Raw genomic sequence first — 12,908 nt, forward strand, 5'->3', positions numbered from 1 at the left:
TCTTTGATGAAAAAAAGAGCAAAAGTGCAAGACCAAAGCAAGTTGGGATAAAATATTGAACCTACATTTCACATACAAAAGAAAGAAGGAAATTTGTGTATACATAAAACCAGGATCCATTGTAAAACCACCAAGAAAATCCTCTGGGAGGTCTTCTGCAATAGCTTTCCAGTTCTGAAAATCAGCATGAGTTAAAAGAAAATATTAGCTTTGCTCTATTCTTGCTTTCTCTGGGATACTGTAACTGAGAAAAAGTCTACTCCTCCAAATTATCCGCCTATAGCTTTTTCATGCCTTAGAGCAGTTATGTAGGATTTGTATGTAGGACTCCAGTGGCAGAAAACGAGTGCACAAACACTGGTGTACTCAGCAGTAGCAGATTCAGTTCTACCATTGACTTCTACACTAAATGTAGGATGAGCCTTATTCCCAAATCCAGAGGAGTTTTATAAGCCCTCTTCTTTTGAAGGCAAATTATTCTTAATTTTTGAGATGACTCATTTAGGCTTTGCAAAAACCACTTTTCCACCTAACTCATATGACCTGGACAGAAATCCAGCTACCAACTACGAGCTACAGCAATTCAAAGGGATAATAGAAACCTCCACAGAGGAAGGAGAAAATGTTTTTGTTTTTGTTTTTTTCACACAGCACTAGTAAAAACTTCCAATACTGCAGTACTTGCAGTCTTGGCTTTGGAAGGAAGAGTTTCAGGAACAGAAAGTTTTGTTCAAGCCCTTCTTTATCATCACTGCAGTGGTAGTTCTTTCAGCAGGGGAAGCTGTGACCAGCAAAACCTTACCAGGCCGACACCCCTACCGTACCCCTGTCTCTCATGCACTTATGGTTCCCAGGACAAAAAAAGTCTCATCCCTGATAGCACTCAGTGCTGCTCCATGAGTAAGAAGGGAGAGGGCTGAAGTGGAGTGGTGCTGGGGTATCTGCCCATCCCATGTATTCACTTGAACATCACATCCCCTGCTCTCTAGCAGCCCAGCGAGCAGGAACTTCAAATGTGGGAAACTGCGGCATAGAGTAAATAACTACCAAGCCAAAAGGCCAATCTCTTTATCTCTCATCAACAAAGTGAATGCCCTGCTTTTCCCACCGGGTCTCTCTGACACTCATTAAGTCTTCTCATGTATTATGTCCAATTTTTAATAATTTCTTTAATGTCAATACATTCAAGCCGTATATTAGAAAGATTGAATCTCATGTAATCGCACATACACTTTAATGAACTGTTATGTTTTCCACTTTTAATCTAGGCTCTCTAGTTGATAATGTGAATGTCTATTCTGAAAAAATAAAATGTCAATAAAGTAAATTATTCACTACTGCACATTCTGGTGCTCCATGAGAATACAAATTTGATATATTTCACCCATAACCCACCAAACCCTTAGAGAAGCGGTGTTGAGACAGCAGGAGGTCTTGGTTTACTGCTTCTGTCAAAACAGAGGGATCCCACAGATTCATCTTGGAAATAAACAGGTACAATAAAAGGTTTTAGGCTGGCAGAGGGGAAAAATATGGGAAAAAACCCCAAATGCATTGTCTTAGCCCTTGTTCCAAAAGCAGGAAGCAACATAGTTTAGCAAAACAACTGCTATTCCTGGTAGTTCCTGTAAATTTCATTTTGTAAACCGAAGTGTTTCTGTATATCAGTCACTTGAAACACCCCCATGACCCCCGATGCAAAAACAAGACCGTGGCCTCACTTTTTCAACTCTTCTCCCATGTGACCTGTTCCCGTGTTCCCCCCTTCCCTGAGCCTGCTGCTCTGCTGCACTCGGGCACACAAAGCTCCGGGCAGCCTCTGCCCTGCAGATCCTCCACACCCTTTCTGCTCCCCGCCCTGGGTGTTTCCCTGCCCCCTGGCAGGAGGCTGCTGCTGAACACAGACTCGGAAATGCTGCTCAAAGCACAAGCACTCTGCCTCCCCTGACACAAGCTACGTCCTGAAGCCACAGGAGAGGAAGAGGCTGCAATGTCTGTTCCCCAACAGGGGCGACTTCCTCCAGGACAAGCACTACAGGGGTGAGGCTGTCTGCAATACCCAGTTTTGTCCCTACACACAGCAAGCAGAACATCTCTTTGTTCTTTGACCATTCTCCCCCTGCCAAGAAACTCCTTCTGGCTTGCTTTCTTCCCAGGGCTCTAGCTGCTCTGCACCTTTCAGTTGCACTCATCTTCTGATCCTTTTCACTTCATGCTTCATCCACCAGCAGTTAGTTTCCAGTTGCTTTGCTGCTCAGCAACAAATCACTCCCTGCCCTCCTGATTTGTCAGCTCTCCTCACGCCCTGCTATCCAGAGATTTCCCAAGGGATATGAACACGAGATATTCTCATTTGTGCAGCTGGCATTCCTTAGGAACACCTGGGATTTCTCACAAATCAAACAGGGTGTCCAGCAATGCTCTTCAGTAAGAGCAGCAATAGCAGTAGGTAAATTAAATGGCTTGGTTCTATTGGTCATCCCAAACAATATTTCTTCAGAAACATTTCCAGAAGGCTCTGGCATAGCTTGAGTCTCACAGGATTGCTGCAGAGGCATTTGGAGTGATTCAGACAAGGAATTTCCCCAACAGACTTGTTCTCCTGTTTTTGGTGCTCTTGGCACACTTCCACATTCAGAGGTGCTGGAGCTTGTCACTGCCATGCCCCAGCAGGCAGAGGCAGGAAGGCAGTGTGCTGTCCTGGCCCTTTTTCCACATCACATCAGCCAGTGCATGCCCCACCACCAGATTCTGCTCTTCACTGGTGCTTTTTAGTAGTAGTAGTAGTAGCATTAATGGCAAGTGGATATGGAAGTATGTATTAATGGCAAAGGACAAAGTCAGAAATTTTCACTTGGGTAAAGTATAGTGTACTGCCACTCAACTTCAGATTTTTCTCTACCAACAACCAAGGCAGTATTTTCCTCAGAAAGCAAATAAGCCTGATTTCAAATTAAATGGTTTCAAGGTGCTTTCAAGATTCAGCAGATACATCAAGCCTTAAATACAAAAATTCTGCTTTCAGCTCAGTATTTAGCCAAAGAGTAGAATTGCATCAACTAATAGAAGTATAATATTTTACTTACATTTTTATATTACCTTTTACTAGAATCCTATTAAGGCTTCATAGATGTACTTATCTATGTTTCCACACAGAAAACAAAAAGTGTGTTCCACTCCAGCATTTGGGCTCATAGTATGGGAAAGCTACTGTGTCGTTATGGTTTGTGATTTACAGATTGGGGTATTCATTTTTTTTCTAGGTGCGTTAAAGACTAAAGACAGAATTGACTTTGGCAGGAGCACCTATACTTAGGAAATTTATTTTTCCAGAAAGTAAAACTGATAATCTGTGAAAAATGTATGTTTCAAGTGAAAAAGAAATAACCTGCAGAGTTACTTTATCTCAGTACAAATTCAATAAAAATGACCTCGGTTTAGGACTTTGTAAAAGAAATGTTAACATGTACCACTAAGAAGTCTAACAAAGAAAACTGCATCTCTTTTTTGTCCTTTTGAGGCAAAATTAAAAAGAACTATACAGGAGATTTTCCTCTGGATTTTAGCATCAACTTATACAGTGATAGCCATCTAATGTAAAAAATAATTCTGCATTCCATACAGAATATTGATTTTTACATTTGAATATCAATGCACAATCTTGTTTTTGCAAAGAGAGATATAATCCAGGTTTATGAAGTTAACACACTGTTAATTCCAAAAATCCCAGTTTCTTGCTTTTCAATGTTTTCATTTCACCGGGGATGGAGCACACATCATGAGGCAGCATGCTGTGGTTCTGGGATGGAAAAACCACTGAACATTCATGTTAGTGAAGTTCTGTGAGGTGCATCCAACCAACTTTAAGTTCTGGTTCCCAGCAAGCTAGTAATTAGCTTTGTTATCTGGCTTTTTGTTTATTTTGATTATTAACCCTTGACTGTTTAATGGCAGAAGAGCCTTAGGGCAGCATTTCCCAACACAGGATAATACTCTCAATCCACAGTAAATATTTTAGAAGTCTGTTAATAGCTCATACATTCCTTTCCTCCCATTTTGCCTTGAACCTTTGGTTCCAGAATATGTCTCAAAAGAATCAATACATGAACACAACTGTTTTCAGCAAAGGAAGAAAAGCTGCATATTTTAGCTGGCAATTTTAGCTATCCACATAGGCATTTGAAATGGGCAGATATTCACAGAGCCCAAGTGGGAAACTTGCTCCTAGGTAACCTCATGGAGCATCCACCTTCTGTGCCCTGCTGTGACACCAGTGTATCCAAAGCACTCAGAGTCCCCAGATGCAAGACCTGCATCAAGCAGTCATTGTCTGTGCTCACCCTCTGCTCTCTGAAAGGTTAAATTTTAGTATCACGTAGGATAACCTCATGCTAGGCAAACTGTGTTATAGAGTAGTTGCAAAGTCCACATCAGTTGTCTTATAATGTTATCCAGATTTACAGCTTACTGTGTGGGAAGAAAAAACTCAGCTTGAGCTAAGATTTCCATCTTAGTGTTGCAAAGTGCTGTAAACAGTGTAAAATACCTCAGAAATCCTGTCTTTAATATTATGAGCATATACTGTCTCCACAGCATTACAGCTGCAGCATTTTAGTTACTAATATGATGGGGGGAAAAAAAAAGAATTCTAACATCTACTTGGAATGCTTAGCTGAAGCTCCAAAAACACTGTTAAAGTAACTGGCCTGTTTGGCAACAGAGATTTTTAATATTATTTCACTTCTCACCTCCATGTAAAGAAAGAACATAAAGTATGTTTGAGGAAAGAAATAACCCAATTTTAAACACTAATATAATTTTATATGGCAAGCAAAGGAAAACAAATGGATTAGAAACAATATTTTTCAATGCCAAAGAATAGGAAAGGCAGGGGGGAGAGAGAGGAAGTTGTGGGAAACTTAAGCTCATCACGTCCATGAAAACATCAAAATTGATGTGCAGCACTATCACTCTATTGGAAATGTTGTTGTGCATGGAAGACAATTCCTTCAGTCAGGTCTGAAGTCTGTGAAAGGTAATGGAAAGCTCCCTCAAGAAGCAGAGCACATAGTACTAACTCAGTAGAAGGTAAACATAATTGTACTTCAGTGGACAACTCCCTTCACCAAGCACATTCTGGGTATCTCCCACACATGCTGCTACCACAAGGTTTCTGACAGCTGGGCTTAGGTGGTACAACCATTTTCCCCTGTTGGAGTTTCTTGGAGTGTTTGCTGTAGAGAAAATTTGCTGCATCACTACTGAGATTGTCCAACTTGAGCTGGCTTTTAAACTTGTCAAATAACCTTTTGCAGAGACTGAAAGCTTTTGTGTCAGCTACACATTTCAGGGCAGAGGTAAAAGGAAGGATTTAAGATTACAGGTGAAACATTCCTGATATATTTATATCGCTTAAGAAGGAGAATCTTTGCATGAAGAATTATTTCCTCTTTTTCAGAAAAGCATTGTGGGAGAAGTCTGTCACCACCACACTTTGGCAAAGCAAGCAAGCGTTTGGTGTAGGGCACTCCGTAAATGTGTCTTTACTGATGCACTGAGAACTCCTGAACTAGAGTCCACTCAGATATAGCCAAATTAAATGCTTTGGGGTAGAGGGTGAAAATTACAATGGGTACATGGAGAGTTCTGTACTTTAGAGCTTTGATGCTATGTTTATATCAAACAGCACATTTCACTGACAAATCAAGGCAATTAGTGCCCAGAGCTTGTGATCTTTTCCTTCTGAGTATCTCTAGACCTGTCTAATGGACTGAACACCCATTAGAGATCAAAGCACATCTTCTGATTTAGTCTCTTCTGAGAGGAATACAGACCATGTGCTCTACAGTCTTCCTATGATGAGAAAGAAAACACAGTAAAAGGACAAAGCACTGTGAAGGCACAATCCTCATCCCAATTAAAACATTAATGGAGAAGCACTCTAGGTATGCTTTAATCTAGAGCTTGAACAAATGGAGGTCATTGGCTGTGCTTGTTTGCAGCAGTCTAACACCAGGCATTCTTAATAAAAGAAAGAATATTTTCCTGGCAGATTTCGTTGCTCTTCACATCTTGCAAAAGATTTTCAAGGGGAATCTGTCATTTAAGCCATGTAACGGAGATGATAGAACTCTTCTATTTTTAGGGGAAAATACTGAGATTCTTGAATTAATAAAATTTCATCTATTCAAATCACTGCAACTTTTTTTTTTTTTTTCAGAATTGACAAAGGAGTTTTGCAGAGTTATGGTTTCAAGCAGAAGACAAGAGTTCTACAAGAGGATGTGTGTTCTCTCACACACCAGGGGTTTTAATGGCTGCTTTCTTTGCTTTGCTTGTGTGTGTGGCTTAAGGGCAGTGAAGAACCACTGCTCACAACAAATGACAAACTCTGAAAGTTACTTCTTGATGCATTTTATTTCTTTTGTGCTGTTTTAAGAGCTAGGGTATTATCAAGTGTGAGGTACACATTGTAACAGGACCAAAAGCACTCCAGCTGGATCAGGTAAAAACAGGTTACAAAATACTAGGAAAAGAAATACTGAAAATACAAATGATATCATCTAGTCACGCAACAGTTGCACATCCAAATTCTGAAACCTTTGAAAATCAGTCCCAGGAAAAGCTCACGGCTGCCCTTTCAAAAGAAGGATATTCCAGTTCTAGAAGACTAAGAGTAGAGGAACCTCCCATGCCAACCCTCTACTTGACCTTTGCTGCCTGAAAAGTAAATTGAATCCTTGGTGCACCCAGAGTTGACCTCGGGAACACTGCTCTTTCAGGACTTGTCATTAGGAGGTTTCTTCTTGGCTTCCACATCCTTCTTAAAATCTTCCAGCTTCTTTGCGATGTTAGGAATCTTGAAAGACAAAACAAAACAATCAAACCCCACACAACAAAAAATCCTGGGCAACGCGAGTTTCATCAGGAAAGACAATACCATACATACAGCAAGAAATTCTGTAAAGTTTAAACTGGTTTTTAAAAGGTATTTCCAGTATCTGTTACCTTGCACAGAGATTAAATCTAAGCAGTATCAGGCAAATAGCAGATGAGAGCACCTCACACAGGGCTTTGGGGAATACTTAAATTATTAAGGCTATAAGTCAGCCAGTGGTGATGGGAACAGGAGGAAGGAAAAAAGATCACGTTACAGGAAATTTAGCATGACCAGTCTGGCTTCCTGAGTGAAAGAAGACAAACTGCCAAGAATAAGCAGATTTAAACACTGATGCACAGGCTTTCAAACCGGAAATTAGATTGCACTATACTGGTCATAACCCATGAGAAAAGAGATGTTCAAGAGCATCAAATATGTTCTCAAGAAATTTATTAAGAAATAGTTCTCCTGGTTCATCTTGTGGGAAAGAAAATCCCTCACGGAGTATTCTACTGCATAGCAAACTCGCACCCTTTCACACTTGAATGAAAATTCAATTTACTGCTTGTGAGTGTCAAAACTTTAGCTTTCTCTGACAAATAAAAGAATTTTGATAAAATAATCCAACAGTAAATTTTGATAACTTGAAAAGGAAAAAAAGCTGAAGCTCCTAATCGCAAAAGATTATGAATAGCTAAAACTGGGAAGTGATAATGTATGATTTTACAAGCTAACTGGTTAAAATGAAATTAAAGCAAACTTTCCACTCTTAGCTGTGAAAAAAAAAAAATCCTGGGTTCTTACTTCGTATGCAACCGGATCACAGAGCTGGAGTTCATCCAAACAGAATGCAGTTCTCTTATTGAATAGTCAGAGGCTTGCAGAGTTGGTAAGCTAAATTACTCTTACCTTCCTTTTCAGAATTAAGCTCAGTTTGAGCAAATGAAATTAGGAGCCCAGCCTGTAACACACCTCCCATTTAAACTGAACTAAGAGAACTCCACTGCCAGCAGCACCCTCCATGAACTTATTATTAAGCACGTTGTTTGCACAGCTGCAGAATTAGGACCTCATTACGACAAGCTTATATTAAATGTCATCTCAAACCAATCATCTTCAACACCAGCAATAAAATTTCCATGTTCATCCTGCAAGTCAGTGTTGCATTCCCAGGGAACCACTTCCAGGAAATCAAAAGCCTGAGTCCCCCTCTTGTGGCAATACTTTATCAGTGCTGCCGGAAAAGCACCATACAATGCTTGTGATACATATTGACACATCCAAATACATTCTTATGACTACATTTCTGTAACACTGTAAAACATGTATTGGACAGAAACACCAGCCTTTCATTAGTCATTTTACTGGACTAACCGACAGGAAAAATCACCAGAAATTGTGCAGAAAAAAAAAAAGAGAAAAATGTAAGAATTTTTTTGTTTTTTAAGCAAGATGACTTCAATACTAAAGATGAAAAGAAAGAAAGACACAAATGTCACCAAAGCCTCAACAATTTTGTTCTTTTAGCAAGGCTAATACAGATTGCATAAGAATTTTAAAAATGTTTATATGTTAAATGTTATTAACTCCTCTAGCCAGTAAGTAAAGTGGCACTGCTCTTACAAGGGATTCTGCTGACTTGGCAGTAATTAAAAGTATGGTTTGAAGGTTCAGCTTGAAATCTTTTTCCTCTGCCCTCTCACATTGACAACTCTGTTAACTGAGAACTGAAAAAAGAAAGCTCTCTTTCTTTTCTCACTGTGAGAATAGAAGAAAGATTGCAGGTCAATATACTTTCTGAAGCAGGAGAAAGTATTGAATTTTCAAAAACGCTGGCAAAACTTGTTTTCACTACTGGTCTGGGCTACAGAGGTCTAATGATTTTTAATAGCAATTATATTGAGTGGAGAACATTGTAAGAAGACAGGCTATCCAAGACAGGAAATCAGTATTTTAATGCTGTTAAAATCCATGAGTGATTGATAAACCTTTTCTGTTTCTCCTGTCTTTGCCTGCAGATGGCTGTCTCTAGCTCTAGGTGTGAACAGAAGTTTAGGCTTTAAGCACTGCACTGCCACAGAGAAGATGATGCTTTGCTTCCACTTCTTCTTTTTTTTTTTTTTTTTTGCTATTAAGGTTAGAAAATATCTACAAGATCAGAGAGTCCAACTTTTGACCAATCACCACTTTGCCAACTAGACCACAGCATTAAGTGCCATTTCCAGTCATTCCTTGAACACCTCCAAGGATGGTGACTCCAACACTTCCCTGTGTGCAGCCCATTCCAATGCCTGACCACACTTTCAGTGAGGTAATTCTTCATGAACAAGTTTGAGTTCTCCAGCAACTAAAGTCAGCGTTCTGCTTAAATAATATAAACCATCGAAATAAAGACTGATTCAATTCTAACTGAGGGAAAACAGCCACGTATTTTCAGTTCAGGACAGGTTTATCTCTGAGAATACCAGGATACTCACATCATAGTTCTGAGCCAGATACATCCCAACCACATTGCCAAGAGTAAAACCAAGCTAAAATGGAAGAAAGGGAGAAGAGTTAATATCATTCCATCAAAAGCATATTGCCTAAAATAAAAAAAAAAGGAATACTGTGAGTCTTTTAAAGAGTTTCAACTCCACTCCTATTTCATTTCCCATCTCTCATCCAGAGAGGTGCAATTTCACTGACCTTCCTCACCAAAAACACCGTGCCATCATTTCCAAAATACCACACAGTTTTGTTATTCCATACACATCCCCAAGACTATTTGAATCAAGCTGTGCTCATCCTTGTAAGGTTCTCTACACACCCACAAAGGCAGTAAGTCCTAGAAAAATGGGGGAGACAGCAGCAGGGACCTACAAATCACAGAGCTCTTGGTCCATGCTGGGAAAGCCTTCAGCAACACCCCCCTAGAACAATGCTCAGTGTTGGAAAGGAACATATATGTCTTGGTATGAAATAAAAAAAAAAAAATCAACTTCACAACATAAACTGATGTAAACCTGCTTCTTCTCTTCTGCAGCAACAGCTGTGCATCTTCCAGACAGACCCTTCTGACCCCAAGAGACCAGTACTCCGCCAAATCCACTCTGATCTAGGGGCTCCTCCAAGGCAGTACAGTTGGTTGGAAGCTGGGCACAACCTCTTCTGACAACTGTGCAGACTTATAGTTGATGAAGGATGCCCATAAAAATGCACTCTGGCAGCAGAGCAAGAGCAAAACACAAGCTCAGTGTCTGGTTCAGATGCTGTTTGTCAGCTGAGAAAAATCCTCAGGCATAAGAACACTTCAGGAAAGTGAAATGAAAATGAAAGAAACTCCTCTCTTCAAGGACACACCATGAGATACTCATTCAGCAACTCCTCAGCATTCTACATTTTATTTTTTGTTGTCACACTTCAAAATAAGTCTGCCCTATACCATGAAAGTTCATTTAACTATCTGGAAGGGGACACTACTAATATTGTGCTTTCATTCATTGTTAGTAGACAAATCACTCTTTGTAACAGCTGCAGCCAATTCTATTTAAGAAAATTGTTATTGCTCATGGTCAGTGCTGTCAAAATAACACTATTTCAAGAAAAATAAAACCACTGTCCACAAAGCAATCATTTTGCCATCATTTACTGACCAGACATCTTTTCCAGGCCCAAAGCAGCACAGAGCAGAGCTCATATTTTCTGTGATTCAGACTCCATAAGCAGCACTGGTGAAAATCTATCTATAGAAAACTAAAATTGGCTGAGAGCTGTCAAATGAACTCTGACTGCAAGTTCCTTCAGCATTTTCTTAAACACATTTTTGGTCTTATTCCTTGTTAAAATTACTTTATAAAGCCTAGCTTTAACAATTTAAAAATAATTATTCTTCTGTGTATTGCCCTGGCTATGATATGCTCTTGTAGTTTCAATTATCAGCTAAGTAGGTATCCTAGGAGATACTAACAAATAATGCACTGATGAAAAACAGACCTGTGATTCCTCTTAATTCAGAGCATCACTCTAGCAGAGAATTTCCTGTACCGTTAGCAGTGTCTGGGAAGCCACCTGGAAATACAAACCAGATCCTTGTTTATTAGCAATGGTCTGGGCTTTTACCCTAGAACCTTTCCAGTATGTGTCATATTCTGTTGTGAGATAACCCTTACTCAGCAGAGACAGTACTGAGATCAGTACTCTCTGAAAGTGTACTCATTTATTGGAAAGTCCAGCACTGCATCCACCCAGCTGCACTTATTTTTAGAGCTGACAATTTGAGCAATGGGGGGGGGGGGGAAGAAAAAAAAAATCACTAAAGACTTCAATTTTATGAGAAGCAAAACACATAGCCAATGAAAATGTGCACATTGATTAAAAACAACAGGGATGATGAGAGTTCAGGGTCTTCCAATTTCTACCCAGCATTTCAAGATGCATTGAAAACAAATAGCTTATTTAATGTTTAACTCTGGGCTGCAAAAACACAAGGTTTGTGAGATTATTCCTTTATCTCTCTGCTACAGCCCTAACCAGGCAGAGCAAGTGTCAAATATCCAATCTACACCCAAGCAGGGAAGAAACCCAGAATTAGTAAAAAAAAACCCAACCAAACAAAACAACTTTGGCAGAAAGCAGTGGAGCTGATAAACAAAGAAACTTTGACAGAGGATAACCATATTTAGCCTTCCGAAGGTTTTCACTGAAGTGGAGAGGGGATGATAAACAGCTACAGAAATGACTGAAGCTTTCATACTTGTTACTATAAAGCTGGGATGAGAAATAGGCCTCATTTATTTACTCTACAAAAACAGGCAAGACTCTCCCAACTTAGAGAAGGCCATCACTTCTTGCTCTGTATCAACACCTGCTATGAAACTCATTAGCCAGCTGAATTATCCTGCCCCAACGAAAGATGAAGTCTAATAATCAGTCTAACAATTCTGCTTTTCTTCGGGGCAGTAATGAAACGCGACCCTTTGCCTTAACTTCCGTATATAAAAATCCACATGTGCAGCGGATTGCGTCTATATTTTTAAGGGTGTACAAAATGAAAAGGGCTGCCGACCCTGCTCTCACTAAAGCAGAGAGGCACTTATGCTTACACAAAGAAATCTGAGCAGCAAGGAGAGCATTACCGTGAGCAAGCAGAATCTCCGAGGCAAATTAACCAACACGACTCGGAGGAAAACCAAGCCGCGGAACTCGGTTTTCAGAGTAGCTTTTAAGGCAACCTTTCTGCGAGAACAAGAGGGACGGGTGGGAAGGAGCGGGATGAAGGGAAGCCGCTCAAGGATGGGACACAAAACCAGGCACAGCCACCTCGCTGACAGGGGAGTGGCCAGACACTGGGGGCAGGGGGGTGGCCGGACACTGGGGGCAGGGGGGGGTGGCCGGACACTGGGGGCAGGGGGGGGTGGCCGGACACTGGGGGCAGGGGGGGGGTGGCCGGACACTGGGGGCAGGGGGGGGTGGCCGGACACTGGGGGCAGGGGGGGGGGTGGCCGGACACTGGGGGCAGGGGGGGGTGGCCGGACACTGGGGGCAGGGGGGGTGGCCGGACACTGGGGGCAGGGGGGGTGGCCGGACACTGAGGGCAGGGGGGGTGGCCGGACACTGGGGCCGCGGGGCCCTCCCTCCCCGGGCCGGACTCCCAGGCCCTCCCTCCCCGGGCCGGGCCGGGCCGTGCCGTGCCGGCGGTGCCGGGCCTCGGAGCCTTACCAAAAACTGCAGCATGGTGCCACCGGCCGCGCCGCCACCCCTCCCGACAGCCGGGGAAGTGAGGCGGGCGATGGCCGCTCCCCTTCCGGGCCCGCCCAGGCCGCCATGGCCGGGGGAAGGCTCTGGGCTGGCCCCCGGCCCGGCGTGAGGGGGAACCGCGCCCGGCCGCTCTTGGGGCCTCCGAGCGGTGCTTGTTGTGTGTTTTCCATTTTTTTTAAGGTTATATGAGTAGTTCTTCGTGTATAATTTTGGCTTCAGCTCCTTTGAGTGGCTATACTTAATTCGCGGGACTTGGGCGGTAAATACCAGTTAGATTTTTCTCCGGTTG

At 41.8% G+C, this 12,908-nt stretch overlaps 1 protein-coding gene across 1 annotated transcript; it reads right to left on the reverse strand.

Annotated features, from left to right (window-relative positions):
* Positions 1-6,398: 6,398 nt before the first annotated feature.
* On the reverse strand, positions 6,399-12,644 carry STMP1 (short transmembrane mitochondrial protein 1). The gene is made up of 3 exons (XM_062492442.1): positions 12,581-12,644; positions 9,358-9,411; positions 6,399-6,859 (listed from the first exon to the last, which is right to left on the reverse strand). Exons 1-3 carry the CDS (start codon positions 12,593-12,595, stop codon positions 6,779-6,781), a joined length of 150 nt encoding a protein of 49 aa, XP_062348426.1. The 5' UTR covers positions 12,596-12,644; the 3' UTR covers positions 6,399-6,778.
* Positions 12,645-12,908: the final 264 nt, after the last annotated feature.

This window comes from Cinclus cinclus, chromosome 4 (genome assembly GCF_963662255.1).
Source record: "Cinclus cinclus chromosome 4, bCinCin1.1, whole genome shotgun sequence".
Lineage (NCBI taxonomy): Eukaryota > Metazoa > Chordata > Aves > Passeriformes > Cinclidae > Cinclus > Cinclus cinclus.

What these genes read in the sequence shown, in the direction of transcription:
- STMP1 (XM_062492442.1), bottom strand. An exon ending in ATCTGGCTCAGAACTATGAT is followed by an intron (nt 6,860 to 9,357) that starts GTGAGTATCCTG and finishes TTGTCTTTCAAG; the next exon opens with ATTCCTAACATCGCAAAGAA.